Genomic DNA, 13291 nt, shown 5'->3' on the forward strand with positions numbered 1-13291 from the left:
CACGAGAGGATTAAAGGATGACTTGCTCAAATTTTTGCATGACCTATCCCTTTAACATTCACATTTGATCAAATAATATTTGCATTACATTTGTATATATTTGCTTAACAGGCTCCAATACCAAATGCATTTAAGACAAATATATATACAAGAACTATACAGCAAATATTGTGTGATTGCACTTCCTGAATGTGTTTCCAGCAGCTGTCGCTCTGATCCGATATGATCTGTTCCTGTTTTAAACAGAAGCACCAGATTGACTGGATTCACTTGCATTGAAGCACTGAATGTTTTCATTGTTCTTGTGAACACTTGAAGGAAACCTGATTTGACCTGTTTAATCTGGCTCAGGTGAATCTGAATGACTTCTTTAATCGCACACATTATATCTGTGTCTCATTTCAAAGGCTTCTTCCTCCAGAGGTCACATTTGTCGGCCCCATATGTCATAAAGGATTTCTTATTTCAGAACAGTAACATTATAAAAGTGACAGTTATCCCTAATAAAGCATAGATTGTTGTAATTTCTTAATGACTTTGTAATGGTCAGTTTACTAAAATGAAGCCGCTTCAATGACGTGACAAATGAAAGGAGGACTCAGCCTTCGAAATGAAACACAGAAAAAGTCTGAAGTGAGCTTATACATTTACATGTGTGCCGTTTAAGCCCATGTGGTATCAATAAGACTACATATTTTAATGCAAATGTAAATTATTCATATAAAATGCAACATTTTGTTTAATCTGAATATAATTTCAGGATGTGTTCTGAGCTCTATGAATTCATTTAATAAAGTTTTATGAGAGATTGAATGTTATTGGAAACAATAGGAATCAATTGAGCCAAACTGACATATATATATATATATATATATATATATATATATATAGAGAGAGAGAGAGAGAGAGAGAGAGAGAGAGAGTATATTATAGTTACAAACAGAGTATCTTAATTTGGCTCTATAAAAAAAAAGAAAAAAGAAAAAATCATGCTTGACAAAATGTCACTCAAACCAATCAGTCAATTAATCTGAACTGTACTGAGTAAAAACGGCATAGTATGTGAATAGTACAGATTACTAGATTTTTACAATGAAGTTAAGACATTGAGTAAAGTTAACTAAAAAGTGTTAGTTAGAATCCCTGTTGGATTTTATCGTTCAGATTAATTAAAAACAGCAAAAACTCTTTAAGATAAAGCAATATTAACAATGCGGCTGTAAAGTTCATCATCTTGTTTCAGGGAGGATGTTGTGATTGGATCGAACTTGTGATGAAGAGAAGAGAACCGGCAGCAGCATTTTTCTTCCTTTTTTTCACTTTTTATACTCAATCCTTGTTGTTGTTTTAGTTATATTTGTAGCTCTATTGTTTATTTGAAGACACAGAAGCTTTAATTTCATTCTTTATTTTGCAAAGTCCGTGTAAAAGAGTGAAAGTTCACAGAGGAAACAAACAAAGATCAGCTGTTCATCTACTGAAGCTGCGTCACCTGTTCTTCACACAGAACCTGTCTCACTACAGATACTTCATTAAAGTCAAACCCAGAATTATTTTATCTATGTGAATATTTACACACCTTACAGTTTGAACCTGCTCAGGTGTGTATTTCAGATGGGTGTTAGTGTGTCTTTTGTTTTTCAGGACATCACCTGTCACATCTACTATCAAGACACACCTGACATGAACGAGGAACAATAATTTAAAAGGAAATATATTAAACATGAAAAAACAATACCAACCATGAACCCAGCAAACCTGTTACAAGCACAGCTTTTTTCCAGAAGTACTTGGATCTATAAATGCTTAGGTGTAATGGAGAAGTCATTATCACAGTGTCATATGACTATTGTATTACTGCTGTCATGTCTCTTCTTTTGACTCAGAAGAAGATATTTTGAGGATTGTTGGTGTTGAAACAACACTGGACCCCATTTAAACAACAACAACAAAAAAACAGACATTTCTCAAAATATTTTTTTTTACCACAGAATAAAGGAGATGTAAATTTGTGCATGACCTATCCCTTTAACATTCACATTTTATCAAATAATATTTGCATTACATTTGTATATATTTGCTTAACAGGCTCCAATACCAAAGGCAGTTAAGACAAATATATATACAAGAACTATACAGCAAATATTGTGTGATCTGCACTTCCTGAATGTGTTTCCAGCAGCAGTCGCTCTGATCCGACTCATTCCCCTTCACTACAGTTCAATGTTTGTCTGAGACACACCCTCATAGTTTAGTGACAATGACTTTCCTCATCATGTAATACAGCGAGTTAAGTTGTTGGATCTATAAAATCTGTATGCAGTTCTACAGATCTTTATTGCCTCTTCATCTCATTTATTAACAACTCACAGAAAGAAGACCAAAAACAAAAAAAGATGCTTCGATCTGAAAAAAACAAAAAAACTCTCTCTGATCACCGGAAAAGTCTTCAGGATCTAAAAAAATCTTTTAAAGAAAGTGAAGGTAAGGGAAGACAAATGTGATTTGATTTAATTTTGCAGTTCATATACACAACTCAGTTTCATATGATAATGTGTATATATAATCAGTCTATCTTTTTGGCTATCTCCTGCTTCCATATTTGCATTTAGAATAATATCCATCTGTTACATCCGATTTACAAACTAGTAAAAATCGTAAAAAACAAACAAAGTTCAGTACGACATTATTGTTCAAGTCTAAGGCTTTAGTTAGTACATTCAAATAATGTTATGTGTTTCTTTGGAGCACAAATTGACTTGACCTGCCAGTGAATGCAATAGATTTAACAAGGATAGAAAGAAAGCTGTTCCGCCTACAGGAATTACGTCAGAAGGGCATAACCAGAACTTCATCTGCTTGAACTACTTTCCTAAAATTAGTCCCACCATTAAAATATTAAATTAGAAAACTTTACAGCTCATATATGGAAATATTTATATTAGTGCTAAAATGAACACAAATATAAGCTGCACATTTCTGGAAAGTTCACTATCCACTCTTAGAAAGGATGTGTTAAAACTGATTCAAACTGTGTTAAATTCTTACACATCAATGTGTGAGGTTTGGGACAACACTTTTTGTGTTAATTTCTACACATTCACATTCACACAATTTGTCAGGAATGGTAAACCAGAAGTGTAGTCAAGATCAAATCCTCCAAGATCAAGACAAAGACCATTTAAGACGGAAGCTAATGCGATAATTGAATATGTTAGTGATGATTGAGCATTAGTGATGAACAGCTGCTTTTAACAAGCAGAATTACTGAAGGAAAGAGGAACCAGAACAGAAAAAAGAGAAGAGAATGAGCAGAAACAAAACAATTAAAACAAACTTACAGCATGCCCTACCAGACGTGAAGGGCATGACGTGACAAAAGCATTTAAATTGATTTAAAAGGGATATTGTCTACACTGAATGTGGCACGACATGACATTCCTGAAGGTAAACCGATGTCTCGTTCTATTTCTGACATAGTGTGCCACTAGGAGGGTCCTTAGGAGGCATTGGCTAACTAGTGAGGCTCGGGCTATGAAGTAGGAGCCTCAGCAGAAACAGTCCGGACCACTATTAGGGGCGCAAGACAGTCAAGCGGACAAGATCCATGCCTGAAAGGCAGGGACGTCCAAGTTATTAAACATAGCAAAGGTAAATGGCGAAGACCAGCCGGCTGCCGAACAAATATCCCCAATGGAGACTCTGCTGGACCAAGCCTAGGAGGAGACCATCCCCCTAGTGGAGGCCAGGGCTATAGCATCAACTATCCAGCATGATAATCTCTGCTTCGTAACTGGCAGCCCTTTAGAGCGGCTCCGAAGCACACAAAGAGCAACTCTGACTGCCGACACTGGCTAGAGTTCTCCACATAAGTCCTGAGGGCCCGGACCGGGCAAAGTAAGTTAGCACTTACGGCGTCTTGTAGATGGCACTCTGGCCTCCACTATAGTGTTGGCTACCCTTACAGGGAGCTGCAAAGGCTCCCGTCGAGGTACCACAGATGTAGGCTCCACAAATCAGGTTGGGGATGCCAAAGGGACCCTCTCGCTTGAGAGAGAAGGTCTCTCCTCAGCGGAATCAGCCACAGAGCTGTCAAACACGATTGGTTTCACCAGAGTGGAGCCACCAGGAGGGCTGAAGATCTGGTCTCTCAGCTACATCTGATGACCTGAGGAAGCAGGGAGATTGGGCATACAAGTGAGCCTTGGGCCATTTTTGGAGAAAATGTTCCCTAGAGAAAAATGATGGGCAATGAGAGTTGGCGACCTCTGTCCTCTCAAAGATCTCCCAGATTATCTGAACTGTTTGGGGGTAGAGTCTCCATTTTCCTGGAGACACTCTGGCCCAGGCCTTGGTTCAGCCTGCCTGGCACGTTCACAACCCTCAGAGAACCCAGGGCACACTGTGCCCACAGGAGGAGGCGTCTCACTATTTTGTAAAGAGATCATGAGCTAAGGCCATCCTGATGATTTACGAAGGCCACCATTGTCAAGTTGTCCAAACGGATGAGGACATGGTGCCCTTCTTGGGCTGGCAGGAAGGTTTTGAGGGCCAAGAAAACTGCCATCATTTTGAGGCAGTTGATATGCAGGTGTTGCACCAGGCTGGACCAGGAGCCAAACTCCCCTACCAGAGTTGGAAGCGTCTGTCATGACAATCTTCCTTATTGAGGTCAGTCCTAATTGAAGGCCTGTCTGATATAGGCGAGGGTCCTTCCAATGCACTACAGCAGTGACACAATGACAATCCACCTTCTGGCGCAAATGCCCCTGATGGCAAGTGTTGGAGGGAACTCAAGCTTTTATCTAGCACTGCAGGGGCCACAAGTGGAGCAGGCCCAATGGTACCACAGAGGAGATGGCTGCCATCAGGCCCAGCAAGCTCTGGAAAGCTTTGAGGGGAAGGAAAACACCTACTTTGAAAGACACCACTCACCGCTGAATACTCAGCGAGCTTTCCGTCTTGAGCCAGGCCCGCATCTGATCCGAGTCGATAACTGCCCCCAGGAAGGCTATTCATCTGCTGGGGGGAAACTCTTAACGGAGTAGATTCTGAGCCCAATAATCTCCAGGTGACTGAGGAGCAGCGACCTGTGAGCACAGAGCTTGTGCTCAGACCGGGCTAACACTAGCCAGCCGTCGAGGTAGTTCATGACGCAGATTCCCGCCTGTCTCAGAGAGGAGAGAACCGTGTCCATGCACTTGATAAAAGTGTGTGGAGTCAGAGACAGCCCGAATGGGAGGACTGTTTACTTGTAAGCCACCTCCTCGAATGTGAATCTCAAGAATGGTCTGTGATGAGAGGCTATCTGGATATGAAAGCAACTTTCAGATCCCTGATAAGAACCTTGGGCAAGAGTCTCCTGGGCAAATCTGCGAGAGCATCTGCTTCAAAGTCAACAACCTGAATGGCCGCCTCATTAATGCGTGATTCAGGAGCCTAAGGTCGAGGATGGGCCGGAGCCCACCATCTTACTTTGGAATGAGGAAATAGTGGCTGAAAAAGCCTGACTTGCTGTTCTCTGGTGGGACAATTTGACGGCGCCCTTCGTCGGCAGGCACTGCACTTTGGAGCGGAGAAGATGAGCGTCTTTGTCCTGAACTGAAGTGTGAACCACACCCCTGAAGCAATTATCCCTGTTTTATAGTCTGCAGAATCCAGCCTGGCATGCCCGGGATGGCTTCCCGTGCCTGAAACAGGGGGTAGAAAGGGGTCTGAATCTTCCAGACAGCAGTTCGCTGCACAGAGACAAGGAACTGACGACAGCATTGTTGCGAACAGGAGAAGTGCTCTTTATAGCCAGTGGGTCCACTATCACAGGTGTAGTTTACTTGGGCGTGTACAATGGGTGTGGGATGGGGCCAGCTTTGACAGTTGGAACAGTGCCTCCAATGCCAAGAGCTGAATGGGGGGTTGGAAGGCAAATGCGAGACTTCTTCGAGGGTGGTCCAACCTCATGCACCACCAAACTACTTACTTACCAAACTGGAAGTCACTTGCAGTTCTTGTGTTTCTCTTTCCTTTAGTGATTCTGCTTGTTACCAGCAGGTGTTTATCACTAATTCTCAATCATCACTTAATTAATCACTGAATTATCTCATTAACTCTAACTCTGATTCAGAGTTACTTTAACACTCTTTAGAGTGGGACCAAATGTTAATTTAACTCTGGGGATTCTGATGTGTAGATGCATGTACACACAATCTTCCACTGACTGGGGTTTTTAAAGGGAGTTTTGTGCAGGTTCTGGTGTGCGCATGGTTTTATAAAACTGAAAACTTCTAGGATAAAATCTATGGAACGTTTTATACATGAGGCACAACACAAAGATGTTTAAATGCGTAATATTACCACATTGTGGGTGTTCGTGGTTACACAGATTGTGTTGGATTTAAAATTGCACATAACTATGTGTAAAACAACTGAATTCTTCCAACACGGTATTATTTTATATTGACCAAAAATGTGTAAACTAGAGTGCTACTCATAATATGTGTGATTTTTCTACACATTTCTTCTAAGAGTGTAAATGCATTGCTGAAATGTTTTCTTGCATTTACAAACCAGCAAACAAAATTATTTAAAACATATATTTTACACTGAGATCATAAAAAGTCATGCTTTTCCAGAGCCTGAGAAACAACAGTTATGGGAGATTATTAATGATGAATTGCAAGATATATTGAAGACATACTCCTTAGACTTCTCAAAAGAACAAATGAAGGTAAACTAACTACTCATTTAACATTTCTGCTTATGTCATTTCACTTCTCACTTCCCTGAAGGAACATACATGTTTTTAGCAGTGCTGCCGACATATATTAAATGTGGATTGTAATTATGGGCTTTCGCACCGGGTAGTTCTAGGAACTTAGTTATACTGTAGGCACTAGCCACCAGGGTTGTTCCCTGAGAAGTCGTGTTGACGACAGGTGACGTCGGAGTAAGATGGCGATGTACTTTCTCTTAATTAATTACACAAAAATACAGCAAGGTTCTTAAACTCTACTTATACAAAATGAAGAACAAGCAAAGTGCATTAGGTGTGTTTTGATTTTTTATGTTTTTAATTAATTTATGAAGCCAATGTAAACTTTATTGTTACATATTATAATGCTATATTATAATGCTATATATTGTGTAGGCAATTGACTTACTTCGCTGTAAATATAAAGCCTGACAATATCACTGCTAAAAATATTGTTGTATTCCACCATGTTGTTCACTGACTCTCTGACACTGACCCCAACTCATAAAGAGTTCCTAGAACTAAAATCATTCCTAGTTCCTGCGGTGCAAACACGCCAAACATCTGCATCTTCCGCCAATAATTCTAGGAACTATGAAAAGGTTCCTCTGGTGCGAAAGCCCCTAATATCTTCCACATCGCCTCACATAATGTCCATGTGTAAAATATTCTCCTACTCCGTGGACATAAGCATGACTGTACTTTAGATTTCCTGGATAACAGAAGGCATCTTTCATAGAGAAGTTGCTTAAATCTGTGCTTTACTTATCTATTCTTGCTATTGTAGATCTTCAACGACCCCATTCATGGTCACATTGCGCTGCACCCCCTGCTGGTGAAGATCACAGATACACCTCAGTTTCAGAGACTCCGTCACATCAAACAACTCGGAGGAACATATCTGGTGTATCCGGGAGCTTCTCACAATCGCTTCGAACACTCACTTGGGTAAGATATAAAGAGATATAAAAACATATTATTTCACTCTACAATGAAAATGAAGTAATACATTATCACCAACGTTGGTGTTGTTCTAATGCCATTTGATCTTATTCTTTTATGGACCACAAAAGGAGAATCTTTTTTTAAATGTCCCACTCGCACTCATATAATGGCAGTGAATAGTAACCAGAATCAAGCTTTTTTTTTTTTTTTTTTTTAAATACAAAAGTATCACAGAATATAATAATAAAGTTATTATTCCAAGTGTTCTGGGGTATAAGATATGACATTTAATGTATTATTTAACAAAAATCCTTACCTTGGCTATTGGTCTTCTGTGTGTTCATGAGACTCTATTAGCCCCACAGTTCACGCCATCTCATCCAGAAAAACACAATTTGTTATAAATCAAGATTAATAAATACATGACATTAAATGCAATGCCTGGAAACAACTTTCTTCACCGAATTGAATATCTCTGGATATCTCCATTTGTCTGACAGTCAGAATGATAGTTAACAGATGTAAACATGATAACGTCTTGTTGCGACGAACACAATGGATATTTAACCCTCAGTTGAAGAAGGTACATGGATTGTATTGCATGTCTCATATTTATTAATCATGATTTCTCACAACTTGTGTTTTTTTCTGTGTGAGAGATGTGAACTGCGGCATTAATAGACTATCATGACTGCGCAGTCGAGTACCGAAGACCAACGGCCGACCTCAGGATTTTCCTTAAATAATACATTACATTTAATATCATATTTTATATTATCTTTAAATAATTATATTTTGATAATTGATAATTTGATAATTAAAGTTGTATAGATTAATTATAATATTTCAATAATTTGACTATACATTTGCTTGTTCATGGTACTCTGATGTTGGTAATGGTCACATGGCATGCAAGTAAAGCAATTAACATCTTTGAAAAAGTTGCTAGATTGTGTTTTTGGTCATGACGTGGTGTGTGTGTGTGTGTGTGTGTGTGTGTGTGTGTGTGTGTGTGTGTGTTAGTGTGGCGTATTTAGCAGGTTGTCTGGTCAAGATTCTTCATGACAATCAGCCAGAGCTCAAAATCACCAGACAGGATTTCCTGTGTGTTCAGATTGCTGGACTGTGTCACGACTTGGGTGAGCACAGATGCTTATGGATATATAAAACACCTGCAACTTTTATACTGAAATCTTCATCTCATGATTCTGTTCATTTTAAACATTTTCTAAAAGTATTGTTCATTACTTGTGTACATTTCTCTTACTATGTAAGAGAAACATATTTAAAACGTGTAATAAATTAAATAATTGTCTTTATTAATTTTAATTATATATTTTTTTAGGTCATGGTCCATTTTCCCATGTATTTGATGGTCTGGTTATTCCTAAAGCCAAAAAGATTAAACAAATAAGAGGTAAGTTTCAGTGTGAAATGAGATATAATCAGAAAGATCTGACATGCAAATTTATCATTTATGACATTGGGGAAAAACTTTTATGTGTGCATGTCTAGTAAATGAACCCGAAAGAGTTTATTAATGTGCATAACATGACTTACAATCCACATGAGACCTGTGTTTTTTTCTTAGGCTTGCCTGATGACATCCCTGAGAAGTGGAAGGTGAGAATGAACACATTGTTCATGCACACAATGCAGTTGAGCTCTGTAATATATGTATTTATGATTTCATCTGTCTGTGTCTTTACTGTAGCATGAGCAGATGTCAGTGCTGATGTTTGATGACATTGTGAAGAGTTTGAAGACTGAGAATGAGAATGTGTTGAAGGAGCACGGACTGGATGATAAAGACGTCACCTTCATTGAGGAGTTAATCGAAGGGGCAAAAGATTCAGTTGCTGAAGTACGTGCTGTTACTCTAGCTGTGTTAATAAAACATGAGTAACTTAAACGTAGTGGAAAATGTTGAAGTGAAACAGCCTTTGCTTTTCTTTTCAGTGGATATACAAGGGCAGAGCTGAAGACAAATCTTTCCTGTATGAGATTGTGGCAAACAAACAGAACGGCATTGATGTGGACAAATGGGACTATTTCGCACGGTACATATTATTAGGCATTTTGATTGGCTGATGGCAACACAAGGACACATAAAGTCACAAATATAAGATCATATTCATAATTTAGCTTTGTTTTAATCTCTTGTAGGTTGTATAGGTCAGTTTAAAATATAGGCAACTAAGAACTATCCCAGCTGGCATTTTAACGTAGAGTCAGCATTGAATCAACGTCAGGTGTCAGTGTTGGATAACCGTTGGATTTTGTTTAGATTTTGCAAATCTAATCAACGTTGAAATAGCAACGTCATTCCAACGTCAATCTAATCAACGTTGAAATAGCAACGTCATTCCAACGTCAATATAATCAACGTTGAAATAGAAACGTCATTCCAACGTCAATCTAATCAACGTTGAAATAGCAATGTCATTCCAACGTCAATCTAATCAACGTTGAAATAGCAACGTCATTCCAACGTCAATATAATCAACGTTGAAATAGAAACGTCATTCCAACGTCAATATAATCAACGTTGAAATAGCAACGTCATTCCAACGTCAATATAATCAACGTTGAAATAGAAACGTCATTCCAACGTCAATATAATCAACGTTGAAATAGAAACGTCATTCCAACGTCAATCTAATCAACGTTGAAATAGCAATGTCATTCCAACGTCAATCTAATCAACGTTGAAATAGCAACGTCATTCCAACGTCAATATAATCAACGTTGAAATAGAAACGTCATTCCAACGTCAATATAATCAACGTTGAAATAGCAACGTCATTCCAACGTCAATATAATCAACGTTGAAATAGAAACGTCATTCCAACGTCAATATAATCAACGTTGAAATAGAAACGTCATTCCAACGTCAATCTAATCAACGTTGAAATAGCAATGTCATTCCAACGTCAATCTAATCAACGTTGAAATAGCAACGTCATTCCAACGTCAATATAATCAACGTTGAAATAGAAACGTCATTCCAACGTCAATATAATCAACGTTGAAATAGCAACGTCATTCCAACGTCAATATAATCAACGTTGAAATAGAAACGTCATTCCAACGTCAATATAATCAACGTTGAAATAGAAACGTCATTCCAACGTCAATATAATCAACGTTGAAATAGCAATGTCATTCCAACGTCAATCTAATCAACGTTGAAATAGCAACGTCATTCCAACGTCAATATAATCAACGTTGAAATAGAAACGTCATTCCAACGTCAATCTAATCAACGTTGAAATAGCAACGTCATTCCAACGTCAATCTAATCAACGTTGAAATAGCAATGTCATTCCAACGTCAATATAATCAACGTTGAAATAGCAACGTCATTCCAACGTCAATCTAATCAACGTTGAAATAGCAACGTCATTCCAACGTCAATATAATCAACGTTGAAATAGAAACGTCATTCCAACGTCAATATAATCAACGTTGAAATAGAAACGTCATTCCAACGTCAATATAATCAACGTTGAAATAGCAATGTCATTCCAACGTCAATCTAATCAACGTTGAAATAGCAACGTCATTCCAACGTCAATATAATCAACGTTGAAATAGAAACGTCATTCCAACGTCAATCTAATCAACGTTGAAATAGCAACGTCATTCCAACGTCAATCTAATCAACGTTGAAATAGCAATGTCATTCCAACGTCAATATAATCAACGTTGAAATAGCAACGTCATTCCAACGTCAATATAATCAACGTTGAAATAGAAACGTCATTCCAACGTCAATATAATCAACGTTGAAATAGAAACGTCATTCCAACGTCAATCTAATCAACGTTGAAATAGCAACGTCATTCCAACGTCAATCTAATCAACGTTGAAATAGCAATGTCATTCCAACGTCACGTTTCTCATCATAGGTGAATTCGCCAACGTTGAATCAATATTGATTTTAGTTTAGATTTTGCAAATCTAATCAACGTTGAAATAGCAATGTCATTCCAATGTCACGTTTCTCAACATAGGTGAATTCGCCAACGTTGAATCAATATTGATTTTAGTTTAGATTTTGCAAATCTAATCAACGTTGAAATAGCAATGTCATTACAACGTCAATCTAATCAACGTTGAACAGTCAGCTAGGAAGAAGCCAATTGGTCAAAGCAAGACCAGGAAGAAGATTAATAAAGACATTTCACTGACGTAAGAAACATGCTTTATTGCATGGCTGCAAGTGTGCCAACATTTCACACAACATCATTTTACACGTGTCGAACTTTAACCTTTAGAAAAACGGCCCAAACATTGGGCAACATTGAACACGGCTGGTTAAATCTTCCCTTCTTGTTACTTCTTTCTGCCACCGCCACCTATCCTCTCTGGTGCATATTTCAAGTATTTGGCCATGTATTCGTCTGCTTTTGTTGTAGTTGTATCAAATGAGCTCAAGACAGCGTCTGATGAGGGGGGGGGGGGGGGGAACAGATCAGTATTAGCAAACGTTAACCTCTCAAATTAAAATATTTTGCAAATATCAACTTTTGTGGAATTGCCAATGTTTCAAGTATATAAATTAGTATTGATCAATGTGCAAGGTCATTGATAATCATGTGCTTGGGCAAGCAACAAAAGGCAGTTGGTAGTAACCAGTGCTGCCGGTAGAGAAGTTAGTCTAGAGCCCAGAATGGAGTACTGTATATAATATTAGACCATGTTCTGTAGAGTCCTCCAACTAAAATGATTTCTTCATTTCTTATGAATTATTATTCTGCTTACTATATTCAATTATTTAAAACACTGTTACAAAACTACTATGTTAAAGCAAACTCACCACAGATTATCTTGTAGAGACGGGTCTTCATGAAGGCAACCTTCCCACTTCTTCCTCTGAGGCTCATTATGGCCATCATTTTATTTGTCATAGTTCTGCCATGGTTAAACAGATTTATATTAGAATATTATATTGCAATCAAGTTCATTATGAAAATGTAGCAGAGAGTGAGTAAGTGGGTGTGTGGGGGGAGTGCATGACAGTATATGACAGGGAACATCACTGTAAACTAATGCAAAAAAGGAACATAAAGTTACTTACGCAGCCATTGACTTCTTCACATGGTCTGCAGCATCAACGCCTCCCAACATCTTCAGTTGTTTACTCGGAAAAGAACAAGAAACAAGAAATTAAAATTATAACCAGAAAATGTGGTCAGAGTCAGACCTCCACAAAGCAGGCACATGATGAGGACGAGGAGTTTGTAGTGGTCACCAAAGTGAACAAGCCAATTGTCATAATGAAACTTTGCCAGCACTTTACAAGATTAATTATTTAAAACTTACCAGTTCTACTCCCTCATTCTTGTCCTCCAAGTGATTCTCTAAAGCTTCAAGCTCTTCTTCAGTGTTTGCCGGCTTCACTTCATAACTTGTTCCAGCAGAGCTCTTTTCCCGCTGTCTTCCCGTATAGTATTTTCCTATAAAATATCCCGAAAAATGAAAATTTCAACATTCATCTTTCTGTTGCTATCCCTCTGCTGACAGCAAAAATTCGTACTACAAAACTGCAGCATTAACTATGCGAGTTGTGAAGCTAGGTCTAACGTGACTTTG

General features: G+C 38.3%; 2 protein-coding genes and 1 long non-coding RNA gene across 4 annotated transcripts in view; 2 read left to right on the plus strand and 1 right to left on the minus strand.

The window, feature by feature from the left end:
• LOC307154466 (uncharacterized protein) overlaps positions 1-13291 on the plus strand; it is a 138212-nt gene that overhangs the window by 34087 nt on the left and 90834 nt on the right. The gene's annotated exons all lie outside the window — the stretch shown is intronic.
• The window catches only part of LOC307154498 (deoxynucleoside triphosphate triphosphohydrolase SAMHD1-like), a 34505-nt gene continuing 23379 nt past the window's right edge, over positions 2166-13291 (plus strand). The window contains exons 1-8 of the mRNA XM_079864502.1: positions 2166-2484; positions 6630-6724; positions 7536-7696; positions 8717-8832; positions 9039-9110; positions 9285-9316; positions 9408-9557; positions 9653-9753. Coding sequence (XP_079720628.1) covers positions 2397-2484; positions 6630-6724; positions 7536-7696; positions 8717-8832; positions 9039-9110; positions 9285-9316; positions 9408-9557; positions 9653-9753 — 815 coding nt within the window. The 5' untranslated portion in view covers positions 2166-2396. The remainder of the gene's footprint in view (positions 2485-6629; positions 6725-7535; positions 7697-8716; positions 8833-9038; positions 9111-9284; positions 9317-9407; positions 9558-9652; positions 9754-13291) is intronic.
• Positions 11905-13133, minus strand: LOC307154560. Of its 2 annotated transcripts, XR_013820378.1 has the most exons (4): positions 13022-13133; positions 12777-12839; positions 12516-12610; positions 11905-12141 (listed from the first exon to the last, which is right to left on the minus strand). It is a non-coding gene; the product is annotated as an uncharacterized lncRNA (long non-coding RNA). The 2 variants fall into 2 exon arrangements; XR_013820379.1 differs by lacking the exon at positions 13022-13133 and having other exon boundaries at positions 12773-12790.

The sequence above is a fragment of the Squalius cephalus genome, assembly GCF_949319135.1.
Source record: "Squalius cephalus genome assembly, chromosome: 2".
NCBI classification, from domain to species: domain Eukaryota; kingdom Metazoa; phylum Chordata; class Actinopteri; order Cypriniformes; family Leuciscidae; genus Squalius; species Squalius cephalus.